The following is a 21356-nucleotide window of genomic DNA, read 5'->3' as shown; positions in this document are numbered from 1 at the left end:
GCACAACAATTTTCCTTAAATAACTTCGAATTTAGTTGTAGCTTGAGCAATATTGTAGCAATAAGTAAGACGTTTAGTTAATTGGCTTGATTAACCTTTAAACAGAAAAGAAGACACTAAAAATGAATATGTCTCGAGTTTCTGACAATCTCACTCATTATAAGATATTATTGAAATACTGAGGGACTTCAGTGATCATTCATTTCTCATAGCATTTTTCAGAAAAATAAATTCTGATTTGGTTTATTCCATTCGATTAGCGATATAGGGTACTGATTTAAACAGATTGGTTTCAACTTATACTGTCTCCATAAAGATTGAAGCCATTAAACAACTGTATTCCCATTTTATGATATTAAATGTGTATTAATACTTTAATAATCTTTGCATATAATGCGCCATAAACTTTTATCGCACATTAAATCATAAAAATGATTGTGGACCGTAAAGTTTGGTCGACTGCTTGAGGATAATTTGGACAAGAGTTTGAGGAACTATGAAAGTACCGAAATATGTACATATACCATTTAATTATTAAATTACATTAAAGTACAAGTTATTGTTAAAGGTTAGGTGTTATGGTCACTCAATCGACACAAAGTTCAAATTTTGTATTAACTAAACCACCTCATTGTCTAATTCGTTTGACAGTTTTAGAAATGTGAAGTGACATTGACAATGGCGTACGAAACGGCAAGTAATCTTCAACATTAAACTTCTCGCATGACTATCTCTCTGTAGCCTACACAATCAGCGGACTTCTTGGGAGACGACGACCCAGACGAACGGCAAACATGGGGAAACAGCATAGAATTCCTCATGTCCTGCATCGCCATGAATGTAGGATTGGGAAATATCTGGAGATTTCCTTTTGTGGCCTACGAAAATGGAGGAGGAGCTTTTTTAATTCCTTACATTCTAGTATTGATTCTGCTAGGAAGGCCGATGTTTTTCTTGGAGATGTCTTTGGGACAGTTTTGTAGCTGGGGCAACGTCAAAATGTTTGAAAAACTGGCACCATTTCTCCGAGGTAAATTTGTCGCCTCAAATTTCACTTTGCGACTTTTGCATTTCAGGTATAGGATATGGACAACTATTAGCCACAAGCTGCGTGGCTACCTACTACTGCGTTTTGATCGCCCTCAGTTTGTTTTATTTGGTACAATCCTTCAGGCGGGATTTACCGTGGGCAGTTTGTCACGATGAATGGGAAAGTTCTGAGTTTTCAATATATAAATGCGTACCTTCCTCTAGCGATGTTAACACTGAGGCAAATAATACGATGAGCTCAGCAGAATTGTATTTTAGGTATGCGAAATTATTTTGATAACTTGAAATTTTGTATGTCTTCTTAGGATTGATGTTTTGAAGCAGAGAACTGATATCGATTCTGGCATCGGATATCCAGATTGGCAGTTGACCTTATGTCTTGCTGTCTCTTGGTTAATGACCTTTGCATTGTGTGCTAGAGGCATAAGAAGTTCCGGAAAGGCATCCTACTTTCTGGCGATCTTCCCTTATTTCATTCTGATTGGTCTATTAGTTAGAGCTGTAACTCTTGAAGGAGCAAGCAAAGGCATATTGTACTTCATCACACCACAATGGGAATCCTTATTGAAGGCTAATGTAACAATTATCAACAATATAACACCATCTAAAATATGTTTTTAGGTATGGTACGCTGCAGTGACTCAATGTTACTTCTCATTAAACATAGGTTTCGGTTCCGTGACTATGTACGCTTCGTACAACAAATTCAGACACAACATACACAGAGACGCTATGGTAGTAGCTACTTTAGATACGTTTACGTCATTATTGTCGGGCATGATCATTTTCGGAATATTGGGAAACTTAGCTCACAAGATGAATCTGCCCATCTCTAACGTTGTCAAATCCGGAGGTACTGGACTTGCTTTCATATCGTATCCGGAAGCTATAGCCCGATTTGAAACAGTACCTTGGGTAATCACGTTGAATTTTGGTTGGTCGTCGGATTCATTATAATGAACGATTTTAGCTATTTTCTATATTATTTTTCCTTATGCTGGTGATTTTGGGCGTAGGAAGTCTAATTGCCCTACAAGGATGTGTCTTTACTGTCATTACTGACGAATATCGGTCTGTTAAAATTTGGCATGCAACACTTTTAACGACCACACTAGGATTTCTCATCGGATTGTCCTATGTTACTCCAGTACGTTTGTTTTATGTTAAATAATATTGTGTTAGTAATAAGTTAATTTAAGGGAGGTCAATATATATTCGCCATGATTGACTTTTTTGGAGGAACATTCATATTCTTTGTCCTTAACATATGTGAAGTTTTTGGGGTTATATATTGGTATGGTAAGTTATTTTGATAAAACTTTAACATTTAAAATAATTATGATTTGGTAAGGGTTGCGTAATATTTGCTGGGATATTGAGTACATGTGTAAAATGAGACCAGGAGTATACTTTAGAATATGTTGGATATTTTTTATACCAGTGGTTATGATGTTGGTGCTTCTTTATTTCCTGGTAACTCTAGAAGAATTGAAATATGAGGGTAGAAGTTATCCGACATACATAATAGGTAACCACAACTACACTTCACTGTTCTTATAATTAATAAAAGATATTTTATAGTTTGGGGCTGGTTGATCGCTGCAATAGGCATTTTACAACCAATAATTTGGATTTCTGTAGATGTCATTAGAGGTTTAATAAAGGGGAAAACCTCCAAAGACATTAAAACTGACTTATTCGACAATGCTTATTGGGGTCCCAAGGACGCCAACCGATTTTTAAGATGGAAGAACTATAAGTCAAGAGTGGAAGAGGATTATGAAATGAAAAAACGAAATTGTTTTATTGATACACTGAAATTAATCTTTAACAGAAGATAATACGCACATATATATACACATTTTCTATCAAATAATTTATGTATATTAAATATATTTACATTGATTATTATTCAAGAGTTTTAGAAATGTTTAGATTCAGGGACAAAAAAATAAAAAAATTCCTTTATATTTGTGTGATGTTCATTTTCTGGAACCGTAAACCATCTATCGATAATTAGTGGAAGTTTTCTGGGTGTAGTTCTTTGAACTTACCCAGCCGAAAGTTTAAACCGAACTCCGGTCACATCGAAGTTATAGTTTTAAGAAAAAAACTTGGCAAAGTAAACCAATTTTATGGATTTAGTTTCATTGCGAACATCAGAGATATTTATTGAGGGAGCGGTTTAAGAAAATCCCCCCACCTCTGAAAGGCACGATAACGTTCCGTTCCGTGTGACAAATCTACACTTCTGACCGAACCAAAGTTCGAAAGAAAACTTTCTGTTCAATTTTTGATATAACACTTATTTTCATTTATATTATTTTATATTCATCGTCCGTTTCATTTATTATTGAATACACTATAACAATATGACATGGCAATATTAAAATAATATATAATGAAAATGAACATGGCTGGTTGAACTCAAGACAAACTCATAGTTAATTATTACTGAAACTTCAACTCCCGAAAGGTTGCCGAAATGTGCAGAGTTATTACGTGCACGTACATTTGTTATTGTTACCTCGTGTGATATTTGTTTTACGTGCGTAACAATTTTCCTCGTTTTCCGCATTGCGTTTAGACAGGTGATCGTTTTAATTGCTGGGACTTCCAATAATGGTTTTTGAGGTTTAAGAAGGTATTTTTTTAGCATCGCATCTATTTCTGTACTCAAATAAATATCTAAGATAATTCATTAATCACTAGTAATTGAAGATATGTAAACCGCAACAAACAAATAGCAGACGTACAATTAAATAAAATTCAATAAATAGAATGCGGCTTGCAAAATAATTTAACATTAATTAAATGCCGCATCGGAATACTTCATTAAATTTACAAATTTAATTAAAATAGACCTCTGTTACATTTTAAACAAACGTATGTAATTAAATATGAAAATTGAGTGCACAACAATTAATAAACGTATAAATAAATTACTGTAATTTTCTTTATCTAACTGTAATTGTTGCACGTGTTTTAATGCAATGAAATGGATCCATTTTTTAAAGATTCTTAAGGTCGTGCAATAAATATAACAAAACATTTCATCAGAAAAAGAAAAATATTATTGTTGACTTAAGAACAATAAGTATAATAAAACATGTTCCACATTTCATTAATTTAGATAAACTAAAGGTTGTTGATGGTGTAAAAGCGATTCTCTTTTGGAAACATGCCGAACTGCTCAAATACGTCTTTGACGATTTTTATTTGCTTATTTTCAAGCTGAAGAGGTAAGAGGATAAATATTTAGTGGTTGAGCACAAACGATGCTTTAAAGTTCTGAAAGAAATTATTTGTGGAGTACGGAAAACCTTTTTATTACTTCTATATAACTTTTTCCATGGAAATAATTTCCTATTTAATTGTAATTAATTTGTTAGAAGGTCGGTTAGTAATTGTAGTGATGCAATTTAGTGTGGTTAGTTGAGTTTTTGATAAACCGCAGTAAATTCGATTATATTCGAAATTATGTGACTGAACGAAAGTGATTATATAAAAATCAAACAATTATGGTATTGCTTTAATAATGGTAAGTGAATGTCTTTAATTTAAAAGGGGAAACACCTTTGCGATGTGAAACCGATCTAATAATTTTTGTTTCTGAAAGTAATTTCTAACATGGAAAAATGTTCGCGGAGATTTCTTTAAGCCACTTGTAAAGTAGTAATTTAAAACTGTCCTTGACCAAAACATTTCGTCAAAGTCAATTTACATGTTACAATCTAATGATCACATATTCCATATTATCTCACCTGTATTATATTCAAGGCGAAATTGCATTTCTCTAATAAAACATGTTCGCAAATTATCAGCTTCCTTTTTCGGACCATTGCAAAACCGCAATCCGACATTCCGACCCACTTTTTTTGGCGCTGTCCGAAATATGAAGAAAGTGCATTCACCACGGGGAAAAATGACTGTAACCTTAAAATCTCTTATCAAATTTTATTATTTAATTGTTTTATTAAATTTTTCATTTAAAAAGCAGTTTACAATTAATTTAACCAGTTTTTAATAAATTTATGGTGCGTTTATTGCCGCAACAATTTAATATAGTTGATATCTTTATGGGCTCTATATAAAATAAATAAAGTATTTTTCTCATCAGATCACATAAAAAGTATGTTCATAACTGATGATTATTTGTTTTTTAATAAATATGTTTATAAATCAATTTTAAAATTTCCATACGTTTTAGTATTATACGAAATGTTTTTCATATTTGTTATAATAATCTATAGGACACTGCCAGTTATTTATTGCTGAAAGATTAATGCATTAATCCAAACCATAAATTGCGAAAAATGGATGAGGAACGCATTACAATATTGCACGATTTTATTTAGAATGATGTTGCAAACTACACAACATAAACAAATGTGAATGTAAGACAAAGAAAACATTGCAGATAAATTTTGTTGCACTTTATGGTTTTGACTGGATATAAAACTGGAAAACCATAATTTTATAATACACATTGTCACGAATTAAGATTATGTTTGCGTTCGACAAAAATTCTATTTCATCAACTAAATCCTGCTGGATTTACGTTCGAAACACGCAATCATAAAGTGTCGCGCTTTTTTGCGCCCCACCATATATTTGATTATTTGGGTTGAGAAGTTGGTCGTTTATTTTAGTTTGGTGTGGTTATGTTGGCGGTGTGGAACATCTAAGAGAAGGACATGGAATATTCTGTGAAGATGAATGGTGACACTGAGGTTTGTCAATATGATGTTTTGTGATGACATTTATATGTTATTCTTGTGTTGTGTTGAAAGTAACTCAACATAAATTGTTTTATATATATTTAAGTTTTAAATTAAATTAAATACACCAATATTTAAATTTAAATTAAAACAAACAAAAACAATTTTAGACGAAATGATTAATGCTAATAATATATATTTTTTATCGTATTATTTATTTATAATTTTTTATGTACATTTTTTTATAAAATATTACAAAAAAGTTTTTTGGTAACAAATATTACTATTTAATAACTAATTTTAAAAAAGGATAGCTTATTAAAATAATTAATAATAATTTAACTAGATTTATTACACGTACAACAATTTATTTTGTTAAATAAAATATTTATTTTGATAATTTTAAAATGTTATTACTATTTTTTTTTTGTAAAATAGGTTTTTATTTATTCTTATATTTAAATATTATTTTTTTCACTATATTTGTTCATATTATAAAAAACTACTAGTATTAGAATGTACTTGCAAATTTTTAATGTCATACATTTTTAAGAAATTGATTACAAAAATAAACTATAATTATTATTAGTTGTTAAGGAAATAATAGTTTATTAGTTATAATAGTTATTTTTAAATTGTATTTTTTTATTACAAGTGTACGTTAATGTTTACTTAATGCTACTATTTTTGTTTTGATGTTTAGTAGTTTCACAACAAAACCAACAATTTTTCACACGATATAATCATTGATTTCGATAAGAATGTTTGTATTAAAATTCTTCCACCTAATACTACATTTAATAAACCTCATACCATGTAAATTTCCGATAACATGATTTACAAACCCTAATTTGACGAATCACTGTTGTAAATTACGCCAACTAATAACTAATATAGTTATGAATTTAATAAATTAGTACAAAGCACTACGGCCAAATAACGTTAAACCCGCTACTTAAGTGCAAAAGTTTTTGATTTACGAAATGCAATTTTCTGCAGGTTTCATAATTGATGTTTCGTAAATATAGATCGACGTGAAATTTCGTTGTAATCTCTCTCATTTCTCCTGAGGCTATCGCGGAAATTCTGCAATCATTCAAAAATTGCCACATTCATTATAATAAATATTGATTTGTAAAGAAGTGTATAATAAAGTTTTCACCTGACTGGTAAGACTATAATTGGCATAAATCTAGCGTTTTACATCGACAAGTTTAATTAAAAAATCAGTTTTATGATTTTTATTTTATTGCTTTCATAATAATATTGTTTGTTGCAAAAATACTTTAATTGCCATTTAACAGTGTAGTAAGGTTAATTTTTAAATGTTTTCCCAAGTTTAATTTACATGAACATAAAATATGATACATGTTTATTAATAACCTGTGCACTGTTCTGATAATTAATTTGATTATAAATAATAACAATAATAGGTAGAAAAAGTTACAGAATGCACCAGCAAATAAAATTATGGTAAGGCAAGGTCTTAGTTTTGATTAAGCCTAACCGGAAGTTTGTTAGTTCTAAACTAGTCATTAAATTCTGTTATAAAAATGTTCTGATTATTAATTATTGTTTACAGAAGAATGGAGCCCTTAATCTCGCTTTTGAGAAAAACGGCGAAGTCTTAGAAAATGGAAAACAAGATGTGGTAAGAACTATTTTTATTTGTTTACAATCATAAAAATAGTACATTAAAAAGACGCAGAAGTCTACAAAATGTATTAACAATAGATCAACCATAATCATATTTGACTGTCGATAACAAACACCGATAAACTGGTAATCTCAAAACAATACAAAAAAAAAACATTGGACTGAAATAGATTGACTATCAGGATTTAATAAATCGTGACTATTGTCAGTTTTAATGCTCAATAAAAATTGATATACACCTTGACTTATGAATAACAATAAAAATTTAATTGTGTGTGTTTTTCCAAGTAATTAAGCTTAATTATTTTATTTTACCTCGCAACTAGACAAAGACACAATTCGAAGTAGGCCAAGAAATCACCCCGCAAAGAGCACAATGGGGCAATGGCCTGGAATTCCTGATGTCCTGTATCGCCATGTCCGTAGGTCTCGGCAACATCTGGAGGTTCCCCTTTACCGCTTATAAAAACGGGGGTGGTGCTTTCCTCATTCCCTACATCATCATTCTGACTCTTATTGGAAGACCACTTTACTACATGGAAATGGCACTGGGACAGTTTTCGGGCAGAGGCAACATCAAAATGTATTCTGCTCTATCACCAGTCTTCAAATGTAAGAGTTTGTTAAAGTTGAAATAGTTTAAACGATTAAATTTTGTTTAGGTATTGGTTACGGACAGTTGATTGGATCGATATGCGTCGCAACGTACTATTGCAGTTTAATGGCGATGTCTTTGTTTTATTTCGGCAGTTCTTTCACCTCAGATCTACCTTGGACGAAATGTTTAGACTCCTGGCAGGATTACCTCAATGAAACTGGCAAAGTATGCAACGGCAACGATACCAACAGCATCAGTTCCTCCGAAATGTACTTCAAGTCAGTTTCAATTCTCTATTTGCTTCTTGTGCTTTAAATGTTGATTTTCAGGCGGGAAGTGCTACACCAAATCGATGATATTTCGGATGGTATAGGCGCGCCGCAATGGGAACTCACAATTTGTCTCTTGGTTTCTTGGGTTGTAACCTACTGCGTGATCATTAAAGGAGTCTCCAGTTCTGGAAAGGCCTCATACTTTTTGGCTCTTTTTCCTTATGTGGTAATGATCACTTTGTTAATCAGGGCTGCAACACTTGAGGGAGCTGCCGATGGCATGTACTATTTTATAGAAACTGACTGGAACAAATTATTGGAAGCAGATGTAATACTAATATTAAATCTTAATCTACTTATATCAAGATAATATTCATTTTTAGGTGTGGTACGCGGCTATAACTCAATGTTTCTTCTCCTTAAACGTCGGTTTTGCTTCTATTATAATGTATTCGTCATACAATAACTTCGACCATAATATAAACAGGTAACAATTTAATTTTTAGTAAAGTAACAGTTCTATGTTATATTTTCAAGGATTTTGTTATCTAGTATTTGAACGACCGCCACAACCAGTCTGTCACAACCAGTATTGTTCAGCATCTGCTTTTGAATTATGTTTTAATTAGAACTACAATTAAACATTACATACTTATTTCTTATCTACAGTTAATGTCGTTTTATTGAATGCTCATATTTTTATTATATTTGACAGAATTTATAATATTTATTAGACGCTTTATTAATGTAACGAATTTCTCATAAAGATTAGATTATATTAAGCAATAAGTTTTAAATTTTTATTTGTGTTTACCTTGAATAAATTTTGGTGCTTTACAGAGATGCTCTTGTAGTGACTACCTTAGATACCTTCACCTCACTTTTATCCGGTGTCACTATTTTTGGAATCCTAGGAAACTTAGCCTTTGAACTGGGAGTAACTCCAGACAAAGTCATCAATTCTGGTGGAACTGGTCTTGCATTCATATCCTATCCTGACGCCATAGCTAAGTTTAAAGCTGTACCATGGGTAAAGAATGGAAAACAATTATAATTATGTTATAGACAATATATTTTGTTGCAGCTGTTTGCGTTACTCTTCTTCTTCATGTTGTTTGTATTAGGAGTAGGCAGTTTGGTGGCACTCTCTGGTACTTGCGTAACAGCTATTAAAGATGCTTTTCCGAATGTTGCGACATGGAAAATATCTGGAGTTGTGGTTATTGCAGGATTCCTCATTGGTTTACTTTACGTTACACCTGTAAGGAAACGTAAATTAATCAATAATTACAAGATTAACCGATGTTGATTTTTGTTTAGGGTGGCGAGTATGTACTAGATTTGGTGGATTATTTTGGCGGTACTTTTATTATATTCGTTTTCGCTATATTTGAAGTAATTGCTGTTGTTTGGGTTTATGGTACGATTTTCCAGAAAATCAATGTAGAATTTTTTAGTAAATTTCGTATTTTAGGCCTGGAAAACTTTTGTGATGATTTGGAGTTCATGTTGAAGATGAAAGTTAGTTGGTACTGGAGATGGACATGGGGAGTCATCACTCCTTTAATTCTTATAGTTGTTTTCATCTATTTCGTGGCTACTCTAGAGCCTTTGACTTATGGACGTGAGGACTTTAAATTGGAATATCCAAGTGGACTAGTTGGTGAGAATTTTATTTACGTTAACCCCATTAATGCGGTACAAATATATATCTACATGATACAGTTTGCCGTGGTGTTTTTTATTCCAGGCACATTGATTTTATTCTATTCGAATCTGGAAAACAAAACAGAACCTGATAACCCAGTTAAATTTGCTTTTTAAAAAGGTTTGATGTTCTACGGTCTTTCTACAACGATTAATATGTAAAAATTCATTTCAGTTTATTAAGTTTAAATATTTTAATGAAATCTTGCGCAATGTATGCACAGAGATAATTATTCAGTGATAATTTTTAATTGTGTAAATGTCCGCCATAATTTATTGTCCACAAATATTTTTTTCTTATATAGTTCAACACTTTTTATATAATATTTTTACTTTTTCATCGTGAAGCATCGAAATGAAACAGGATATTCAATTTAGTAAAAGGTGGTGGACTGAATGAAGAATGTCAAACCTTTAAAAAACAACCGTTAAATAAAATTCCAGTGCGAAAAGCACGAGGTTATAAATCGATTTAAAATTCACCTGACAAGATTTCATGTTGTTACAGCTGCTGGTTGGCTTATACTCGCGGTAGGACTAGTACAATCGGTCCTTTGGATTATTTATTATGGCACTATCAGCAAACGACAACCCGGAAAGGTAAGAATTAATTTGATCCCGCAAAAAAAGTAAATTGAATGTGTTTGTTTCAGTGGGTGGATAATATGTTTTCGTTCGAAAAGTGGGGTCCGAAAGATAGGAAAACGAGGGAGGAGTGGCAAAAATTCAAACAGGACAAGATGAACAACAGGAGACCCAATCGTACTTTTTGGCAACGATGTGCCGATTCTCTGTTCGGAAGATAATACAGATAACGATCATATGACACGAGAGAGAATAGATTCTTTTATATAAGTATTTTTATCCCCCCATTTACTGTTATTTTTTTGCTCCGTTTTATGTCATTTTATTTATAATACTGTGATATACAAATGTTCTTGTGTAAATAATATTTATTTATATGATGTACATAATTACTAATAATTGTCTACCTCATTTCGGTAGTTTTAATCTAAAGTAATAAATGAAACGTGTTATTTAAATTATTATGTTTTAATATAAAAAGGTTGAAGAAAGTGGATTACAAAAATATATATTTAAATTAAATTACCGCTTTTTCATCCAGTTATAGCTACTGCGATGTATGTGGCAACGTTGTTTATTATTGCCTCATATTTTTCCGTATATTATATTGCTATGGGTACGGAGTTCTAGAAACCTTAGAACAATAAATCAATATTCTCGTATACGTTGACGTATAATATAATGTAAATATATGTATAAATATTTAAAATTTAATCCCTATAACTTTTGCTCTTCATACTAAATCCGTAAATGCATTAATTCTTCCACTAGAATATCTCGATTCCCGACTGGAGATTTGTAAATATGGATTTTTACCATAGGTAAAAAAATCCGTTTGTGTCAAGTCAGGAGGTTTAGTTGGCCATGTCACAATAAAGACACAATCGATTCACCTTGATGAAAATGTCATTGAGATCAAGGATTGGGGATATCGATCGATATATTTCCGGAATTTTGGGTTCTTTTTGGGCTCATGAATGACCAAAAAAAGAATAGTCCCAAAAATAAAAGGCGATTTTAAATTTTAACATGGTAAATGGTTGCATCTATCAAAAACAAATTTTAGCATAACAGGAACTTCGGAAAGCCCATAAAGAGCCCGTAATGTTAGTACTAAGAACACTTCAGAATTATTTTAAATATATATTATATTAAATAAAATTTTAAAACACATTATAAAATACTTTTAGGACTAAACTCTGAGATCTGATGGGTTTCAGATCATCTCATTTTCCCACTGAAAACAAGATATTATCGGAAAAATCTTAAGGCAAAAGTACCAGTAATCCATCGTTTTAAGATTATGCATTGCTGTAAAATACGTGTAAAAGAATGAATATTTTATGCAAAGTTTTCTTATTATCATATTGTTATGTCTAAAGTTCCATCGTTTCTATTCCAATGTACTACACTTCGGATAACTTTTGGGTTTTTTCTGATAGTTCCCCAGAAATTGCAAAGAGCATTTATCTAATGCGAGGCGCATGGAAAATCTGAATATTAGTCTTTTCAATTTTTCCATGGATAATATTGTATTACGTAAAGTTCATAATTTATTAAACACAACATATTTCAGTAAAACATTTATTACGGTCATACTATAAATAAATTTCATGCTTTAAATTCAAACCCACACAACGTTGTTTGTTTTTGTGGTACAAAATATTTAATAAATGATTATTAAATATTCATTAAATCAAATTAATATTATGTATATTATTATAAAAAAATATTGGTGATATAAGGAATATTTGTTCTAACATACATAAAGTTTTTCTATTTCCTTCATTAACTTCGGGATAAAAATATTATAGGATATTCCTACAAGCTCTTTATAATAGTAGTTTTAACATCTATTTCGTGTTATTTCGCATGGTAAAAACAAAATTAATTTGTATGATTAATACTTAAAAGAAATTACTTCTTAACATTTATATGATAATACATTAAAATTACGTTTTCTTTTTTATTTTAATAAAAATATTGGAGAATAGACGAAGTCCCAGAAGAAGTTTGGAGTTAATTTGGCATTGCATTAATAATAAACGATCACAATCAAATAGGATGCAGAAATGATTGACAGTACAGCCTCCGGGCGTCCGACCACCGTCCCAGACACCAGTCGAACTCCGGGAGAGTCGGATGCAGTCCGGGCGGCTTGCCGTCCATACATGCGCGTCCCCAGAACCCGGCGTTCCGCCCGTGCCGCGGGTCTAGGGCCAGTGCTCCGTCGCCGTTCCGCCGCACCGGATCCATCGTCGAGCATCGAGACCGGATCGCTGTGCCGTCCGGAGTTCCCCGGACTTGGACGTCGCGACGCACGGGGTCGACAAACCGGCCGAAACAACCTGCTGCTCCGCAAGTCTGGTACGGATTCTCGCACTGGATTTGGGTTAATTGTGCCTGGGGCTGAGGCACGTACGTTGTAGTAAGTTTGTTGTTCACGCACCCGGCGGCTTATGCACATTTCTTCTACTGTACCTATTGAAACTGTATTTTTTTCGCCAACAACACCTGTCCAAAAATTACATTAAAAAATATAATTTTTTATTTTTGGGTAGTGTGTCAAGTTCACGAGGGCGTTGCACTGCGAACCAGACAATTTCAAATCCAGTACAAATGGTCGACGTTCCCGGGGTTGATTTCCGCATCTTTTGCACAGTTTCCGGTTAAATGTACTACTAGATCTTTTGTAGTTTTCGGATGCTCTGTTTTACATACTGGGCGTTTCCATTGGTTTAGTTAATAAAACATTATAAAATACACTTTCTTTGTACAATTCTTAACAATAATTCCATTCAGGATAAAATTCTAAAAGGAGAATTAAAAGAAAAAAGAATAAACATTTTAGCAGTTAATCTTATATAGTTTGAGAAAGAAATCGTTAAATTTTAATCCCAGTTGACCTAATTACCGTGATATACAACAAATATTTTAGTTTGATAAATAATAATAATAAACACATATTTCACTCAATTAATTAAATTAAAAGTTTTGTTAATAATGTATAAAATTGCTTACTTAAATTGTTTCGATTTTTATAATTTTAAATTTAATTAAGTATTGTTTTTTAACTATATATATAGTTATAAATTATACTGTTTTTTTTGTAAATTTTTATTATTCTTATGTTTACTCGGAAAAAAAATATTTCATTTTTTGATAACAAATTTTATAGGTTTTAATACAAAATATTTACTATATTTACAATTTTAAATAAACCCACCATTTTTATTATTGCATTTTATTCACATTTCTATTATAACTTATTTTCTTAAAATCAATTGAGAAAGAAAAATTTTTTGGATTTAATATTTCTATCAGTTACAATTTTAATTTATTAATTATTATTTAAAATCTTGTTTTATTTTATCAAAAAAATTAAATAATAATATATCAAATAAAAATTTTTAAATTTAAAATTTGTATTTAATTATTTATATGAGTTATAACTATTAAATATGCATACATTATTAATTATCAATATTCAATTGAAGTAATTGAATAAATAATAAGTCATTCGTAATAGAATAATCCATTTTAATTAAAATACTCTATTATATATAACAATTTCTTTATTATATATATTATTTATTTACAACTGACCTTTGGTAATATAATGTAAGATAAATAAATGTGGTTTTATATGATTATTTTTATCATTTTGTTATTTAAGCATTTATGTATCTTTTTGTAAATTATTATCATTATTATGTTATTCTTAGAAAGTATAAATATTTTATTTATTGATAATAAATTTTATAGATTTTAGTACAAAATATAGATTATTACTGCATTTTATTTATATTTTTTTGTTATAACTTATTTTCTTAAAATAAATTTATCAATTTCGAAAAAAAAATTTCTTTTTTTAATATTTCTATCAGTTACAATTTTAATTTGTTAATTATTGCTTAAATCTTGTTTCATATTAACAAAAAAAAAATAAATATCAAATAATTTGTAAACTTAAAATTTGTATTTAATTATTTATATCAGTTGTAATTATTAAATATGCATACATTATTATTTAAAATTCATATTCAAAATATGATCAATATTCAATCATAATAGTTGAATAAATAATGAGTCATTAAAATTAGAATAATCCATTTTAATTAAAATACATAACAATTACTTTAAATACTATTTATTAAAACATTTATATTATTTATTCACAACTTTTGGTAGTAATTAATATCCAGTAAGATACCTAAATTTTTATATTTTTTTTATTATTTTGTTATTAAAGCGTTTGTGTCTATTCTTCAGAACGTATATACCAGAGGTGGCCAAGCTCCTTGATAGCCATTTTTGAAAATTATGAAAGGCATGCAAAAAAGGTATTAAAGAAATTAGTTTACAGAAATTATATTTATTGAAAACATAAATAAAAGTACACAATATGTGTATTGAATTAAAAATTAATCACCTTTATATTACTTCTCTTGATAATTCTGGAATGAATAGGGAACTCGGGTACATTTATCGAGGGCCACAAATAATCCTTCAAAGAGCCGCAGATTGGCTAGCCCTGATATGTTCTATAATATATACATTCACCACATAGTGAAAGAAAGGAAGTTGTTCGTTATCTCAAATTTTTTTAATTATATAGGTAAATATCAACATGCAATTTTCAATTATTTATGTATACATGGTGTTCGAATATGCGCGTACTACTTTGAAGAGTTTTTATGTAAAAGTAGATATAAAAAATATTAGCAGAAAACTAGAGATTGTTAAACTTGACCAATAATATTTTGTCTTTGAACAACTATATTCGAAACAGTTTTTATATTCATAAAGTATTTAAATCAATCCCTCACAAAGTAGTCAAATATGGAAGATAGAGCGATAAAAGTGTTTACTAAGTTTATCGAAGTTTTCCGTTGAGTCAAACTGAAGTCACTTTGTCTAAAGAAATTATTTTAATAAAAAATATGTCAAATATTGTCACGGTAAATAATCATATGTCTCAAGAAAGAAAAATCGATGATTTGATTTATTAATTATATAACTATTCGATTAGTAGTTTATATTTTTCTAACATAACAGTTCAACATTGTAACTTTTCAAATCGTGGAAAATCGCATCGTAATCCAAGTCCGAAGGGCAATGTACTTTTCTAAATCCAGCATCAAAGATGCAGCATGCTATTGGAACTTGACCAACCTTATCGATTTTTCGTTAAACGTAAACCGCAAACAGTTCAGACATTATATAATTTAATAATTTGGAGTTTGGTATTATTAAGACGATGTAAAATTCTAGATTTGTAGTTTAATTACCTTTTGGATATTAAACAAGTGTAATTAAAATAAAATGCACCGAAATGAAATTCCCTGCGGCGTCTTATAAACCATCATTTTCCAGTTATAAACATAAAACTGGAATGAATAATTAATTAATTTTACAGGAACAATGGAAAAATGGACTACAGGTTGTTTAATATTAAATGTAACAAAATCGATAATTAATAAATGTCGAATTAATTGTGTAAAACGAAAATCGTGTTGTTTGGTGTAGACACTATCAAAATTTATTGATCTTTTTTGTTTCAAATATTTACTGGTACTTTTAAATGAATTTTAATTAATTATTTAATATTTGAATTACGGAATAAAATAAATTAAAAATGTGTACAAATTACTATAATTTTTAATTTTAAACGATGTATATAATAACAAATTTTTTATACTTATTATTTATACATTTGGAAGGTTCTAAATATTTATTAAAAATAATTTAAAATGAATATGATACTATTGTATATGTTGTATGTATCAAAGTTGATTATTTTTGTATCTTTTCATAAACTGTCACATACCATTTTTGTACTTTCATAATATTGTCAGTATTTGCAGTAAAAATACATTTTTCTTGATGTAAAATAAAATTTTGACAATTCCGAAAAGTTTTCCAAGTGAATACATAATAATTAATTTTGTTTTTTTAAAAGAAATATATCATAAGCTAATCAATTGATTAATTGACATATTATTTTATTTGTAATAATTATGATTATATGACAGATGAAACGAAACCAGTATTAATTTCCTTCCAATTTCTACATTTACGTTGCCCTGAAACTCAGGTAATATTTTTTCGCATCAAATGTTGTAAATATTTTATGGATTTCCTTATTAATCATTGAGAATAAGTTGGGGAAAACTTTTTTACACGTCCATAACTTATGAATATTTGAGCAGAAAAATTTTCAGATAAAACTGGGGATATTCGCTTGTAATTACGCAGCATTCTGTTTGTATTTCCCGGTTTCTATAAACGAAAATTGAATTTTTAAACCCGGCCTAGTAGTGTAAACATGTTTAGTATATCGTTTAGTTTAATGCATGTACTGCCGTTTTATTTACACAAATATTCGCCGGTTTTAATAGTAGTCTGAAAGCCTGTTCGTTCAAATAATAGCACAAAAAAAGTGCATTGTGCTCAAAACCAAAACGAAATTCGGAAAAGGAGGTGTGTTTATTGCACATGATTATAATAATATCGTTATCGGGAGTTTGCTCACATTTCGGCCACATAAATTCCTAATAATCCTAAAAAATAAGTGTTCCCGACATAATTCCCGGTCTCGACTTCGTGATCTCTTTATGGGCGGCCATTCCCATTCAAATGGTCCCCCTTTCTCGTTCCACCCTCACATATATTTTTTTTTCTTTTATCTTCGCTGTTTACATAACATCGATGTCTGGATGTCGATCTTTCAGTTTCTTTCAGCTCTTTCGGTATCTGTCTGATGCCTATATCAAACTGTTTGTCTATTGGTTTTATCCACCTGGATTTCGTTTCGGATGATGTGTTGATTTTTGTTCGGTGTTGTCGGATTGATCTGGACACTTGAAAATCTTTGCAATATACACAATTGAGGAAATTGGTGTGAAAAGGGGATAAGTCATTATTTTATCAAAATATAGTTACGTAAGTGGTTTGAATATCATGTAAATCGGTATGTTTTCGTGAAACTCAAAAAAGATTTATCCCATTCTTGCACCAATTTGCCTCCTAGTTTAAATTTATTTGTTTTTTAAGTTTTGAGATCAAAATATATTTCTTTTATTTCGTTGACATATTCTTATATTATTTAGGTTTGTTTCATGTGTGTTTTGTTATTGTGAATGATGTCTGCTCAACTTTTGATAAATAAGATGAAACAGGAAAAAAAAATTATTTGGCTTTCCTGAATAATTTACGTATTGTGATGTATCTATTCATTCTTCGCATCAGTGACTTTAACTGATATATTTTTTATATTTTCTAAAAAACAGTTTTCACAACACGAATGATATGGATACAATGGTCACGAAAGCCTTAACCTTTATATTACATTTAAGTGATAGTTTAGACCACCTTACATATTTTTGAAAAAAATTAATATCACATAACATAATATTTAAAAAAGTGATATAGATAAAGAAACTTTTTCATGAAGTTTCTGTTCAGTCAAATTGAAGTTTTCTCTTACTCAATATTTCACTTGTATTCTCAAGAGAAATAACCAAATGTCTTAAATACATTCACAATTAGTAAACTTCAAAATATGTTCCAGGTTTTTTCAGTGCCACTTTTATTGATACTTATTTTTTCTTCCCAATTTCTTGTTACTAAAATATGACCAACAACCCCCATTACTGGGTCTCCTGGTATATTCATAATTATTTTGTGACACTTTTTTATGATGAATATACAACAAAAATTTGTTTGTATAAAACATGGAAAATGTAATTTATTTGTTACGTGTTTAATTAAATAATACATATCTATATTTTATGGCAAAATATTTTTAATTTAACTCTGAAATTACATTTTTATAATAGAAATTGATGATGTTTATGAAACGAATTTTTACTAATATATGGTACAATAAAACAGTACTATATTTTTATTATATTAGATATAAAATGTGGGGTATAAAACATAAAAATGTCAAATGAAATTAAGATTGAAAGTTTATGTTTACATCAGAAAAAATGTTTTAGCTTTTAATTAAAATATGTTCAGCTGCATAAACACGTACAAAATTTTAACTAATTATTTACTTATTTACTTGTATTATTTCATTTTTCTGTAAAGTTGACAAATGTAGTTATTTTTAAAATATTAATTAATTCGTAAGTTTATAAATTAAAACACATTTCAAAATAAACTAAATACACACTCGTATATTTTACAAAGTTAAATATGAATTTGTATGAATTAAAATCATAAATAGAAATAAAAAGTTTAATTAAAATTTATGGCTAGCTTAATTGGAGTACATATTTGCATGTTTTATAAAAGAATATTCCTGATGCAACTTTGAAATTACATTATTTATTATAGCATCTGATGATTCATCAATTGACTTTATGAAACTCTTTTGATATTATAAAGTGTGGCTTTGATAACACATAAAAGCAAGGAAATTAAGCTTGGTGATTTATGTTTATATCAAAAGATTTTGATGGCATCAAATTAAAAATTATTAAATTATAAAAAAAAAACGTACAAACCCTATATTTGATTATAACTAAATTTTAACTAATTTATTTTCATATTACAAAAATTTAATGAGATTTAGAAAATATTAGAGGCTTTCAATAAGTTTCAAACTGTTAAAACTAAAAAGTTAAACGAAATATAAATTCTGCCTTAAATAAAGTTTAGTCTTATTATACGTCATCTTGCCGGTCTTTAAAATTAACTAATCTCCACCCTAATATTTATGCCACCTCTGCACGAATAACTTGCGTAATATTTCCTGTAAATTATTTATTAACCAAGATTTTATCTGTTTATTATCATTATTCATTATCAAAACAGCCTGTTAAATATTTCATATGTTGACGACTGATGGAGGAAAGTTTGGAGAGGTGGTTTATGTAAATTAACAGGGGCAAATTCATTAAATGGGGTTTTGATGTACACCATTTTAATTAAAAATGTAGCCTTTAAATGCAAATCGTTATTAATTTAATTTGAACATTGTTTACGCACTTAGACATTCCATTAACGTTTTTTATTATTAAATGTATATATATATATATATATATATATATATATTCTTTGGAGACGATAATGGTTTAAAATCTCCAAGATTATTTTCGTTGCTCGAAGGCATCAAAACCTCATTTGTCGTTATCAAGTGAAGTTATCAGTCGCAGACATCGTGAAAATTATCACCTGCAACGTGCCGTTTTCCCTCGTTTGCATTGGAAAAGTTTTCCACGTTGCAAAATGTATAAATTTTCCGACCGAGTCCCGCACACATCTGGGAACACTATGTCAGTTCGTTCTATTTATGTATGTCGCTCGCGGGAACGTTATTTTCATTATTAATTTTATTATTATTAGTCTGCGTTCCGGGGTAAAAACCACTGAAATATAAATAGGAAAAATCTTTAATGAGATTTCTAAATAAGGGCAGATATTTACGTCAACAATTTTGTGCCCTGTGACTGTAAAGTACCTCCAAACCAAACATAAATTCCGTTAAGGAAAAACGCGAAATGAAATAATTGAATAAGAATATAAATGTTGGATAATGTCTTGGTGCAGTGCCAATATCGAACGAGAGAATAGTTTTTCAATACTCAATCTCTGATTTATTTCACCAGACGTTCCGTTGACTCCGACAAAAGTCCGGGTTAGTAATTACGATGTTCCGGACGAGAATTCCTAAATGATTTTCTAATTGACCTGAATTGTAGCTGTTTTAATACCGAAATAGGTTTGCAGATACTATCTACAAATATTGGTCTAGTTAAGGACAATCATTACATTTTTGTTGTAATTAATTTATAAATTGTCTTTTTTCGATCTATTTTTGGAAATTGTCCCTCTTAAGTACATATGTAGTATTTTACAGTCACATTGTTTTGATTCTGTTTATCATGCATTAATAAACAAACATGTGTAATTAATTACACCCACACACTCATGCATATTTTCCTCTGATAATTAATCGCCACATGATAAAACTTCAATAACATTATAATACCATACTTATATGAAATTCAAAAATTTTGTGTATCATTATACTGAATAATTTAAACAATTTAATTACTTTTTTAAAATTACCAACTTCAATAATTGTTATTTTATATATTTTATATTTTCAGCCAAGTCTAGTCTTTATTTAAAAAACAGTTAAAATGTTAAACGATCACTATATTATACATATATTATTATCTTAGACAATAAACAATACAATCTTATTTCGGAATACTTTTGAGAACTAGTTCAAATTTGGATTTAAAGTAAACTTGGAAAAGAATAATATTTCATTTTAAAGGTGAATCAATTACGAATTTCACATTTCATGTAATTTTTTACCATCATTTACGCCATTTGACTATTTTTTTCAGTAACAAATAGTTCTAAGTTTTGCAATTTTAATCTATAACTTATTCAATAAGCTTTGAGAGGTCAAGATCGAATACACACTCAAAATGTTGTGATGGAAATAAAAATAAACAAATATTTAAATTCACTGCTTTATTTATATAGTAATTATGCGTTATTTTTTTTTTTGAAATAATTGAGACATTTGTATTATCCCAAAAATTTGGTAATGACTCTCTGGAACGCTTTCAATCGACCTGCGTTCAAACATTCTCGTTATACTCGTTATATATATATATATATATATATATATATATATATATATATATATAATATAATGATGAAAACCATTCTAAAATATCCATTTCAATTAATAATATCAAATTTTTTTCAAATAATATTTAAACATGTTGCACATAA

The 21356-nt window shown here is 29.3% G+C and overlaps 3 protein-coding genes across 6 annotated transcripts in view; all 3 read left to right on the top strand.

Annotated features, from left to right (window-relative positions):
* Positions 1-604: 604 nt before the first annotated feature.
* Positions 605-3020, top strand: LOC109600351 (sodium-dependent nutrient amino acid transporter 1). Its single transcript, XM_049968872.1, has 8 exons — positions 605-1030; positions 1077-1308; positions 1356-1626; positions 1672-1965; positions 2021-2197; positions 2250-2349; positions 2402-2578; positions 2632-3020. Exons 1-8 carry the CDS (start codon positions 820-822, stop codon positions 2889-2891), a joined length of 1722 nt encoding a protein of 573 aa, XP_049824829.1. The 5' UTR covers positions 605-819; the 3' UTR covers positions 2892-3020.
* Positions 3021-5582: 2562 nt separating this feature from the next.
* Positions 5583-11096, top strand: LOC109600360 (sodium-dependent nutrient amino acid transporter 1-like). Its single transcript, XM_020016506.2, has 12 exons — positions 5583-5783; positions 7354-7422; positions 7754-8039; positions 8090-8303; positions 8355-8625; positions 8681-8784; positions 9138-9327; positions 9382-9558; positions 9618-9717; positions 9772-9960; positions 10513-10604; positions 10658-11096. The coding sequence occupies exons 1-12, from the start codon at positions 5748-5750 to the stop codon at positions 10808-10810; spliced, it is 1881 nt and encodes a 626-aa protein (XP_019872065.1). The 5' UTR covers positions 5583-5747; the 3' UTR covers positions 10811-11096.
* Positions 11097-12777: 1681 nt separating this feature from the next.
* Positions 12778-21356, top strand: part of LOC126264379 (uncharacterized) — a 69869-nt gene continuing 61290 nt past the window's right edge. For 3 of the 4 annotated variants that reach the window (XM_049962100.1, XM_049962102.1, XM_049962103.1), the window contains exon 1: positions 12778-13017. The gene's annotated coding sequence lies outside the window, so the exon portion shown is untranslated. The remainder of the gene's footprint in view (positions 13018-21356) is intronic. The other variant, XM_049962101.1, reaches the window with a different exon arrangement.

Source organism: Aethina tumida, chromosome 1 (assembly GCF_024364675.1).
Source record: "Aethina tumida isolate Nest 87 chromosome 1, icAetTumi1.1, whole genome shotgun sequence".
In the NCBI taxonomy this organism is placed as follows: Eukaryota; Metazoa; Arthropoda; class Insecta; order Coleoptera; family Nitidulidae; genus Aethina; species Aethina tumida.
This window is presented reverse-complemented; position numbering and strand designations above follow the sequence as displayed.

Bases quoted from the DNA above. Each gene is read 5' to 3' on its own strand.
- LOC109600360 (XM_020016506.2), top strand. From the start codon at position 5,748: ATGGAATATTCTGTGAAGATGAATGGTGACACTGAG. The intron at 9,961-10,512 runs GTGAGAATTTTA...ATGTTGTTACAG, and splicing joins ATATCCAAGTGGACTAGTTG to CTGCTGGTTGGCTTATACTC. The intron at 10,605-10,657 runs GTAAGAATTAAT...TGTTTGTTTCAG, and splicing joins GCAAACGACAACCCGGAAAG to TGGGTGGATAATATGTTTTC.
- LOC109600351 (XM_049968872.1), top strand. From the start codon at position 820: ATGTCCTGCATCGCCATGAATGTAGGATTGGGAAATATCTGGAGATTT. The intron at 1,966-2,020 runs GTAATCACGTTG...GAACGATTTTAG, and splicing joins GATTTGAAACAGTACCTTGG to CTATTTTCTATATTATTTTT. The intron at 2,350-2,401 runs GTAAGTTATTTT...TGATTTGGTAAG, and splicing joins TGGGGTTATATATTGGTATG to GGTTGCGTAATATTTGCTGG.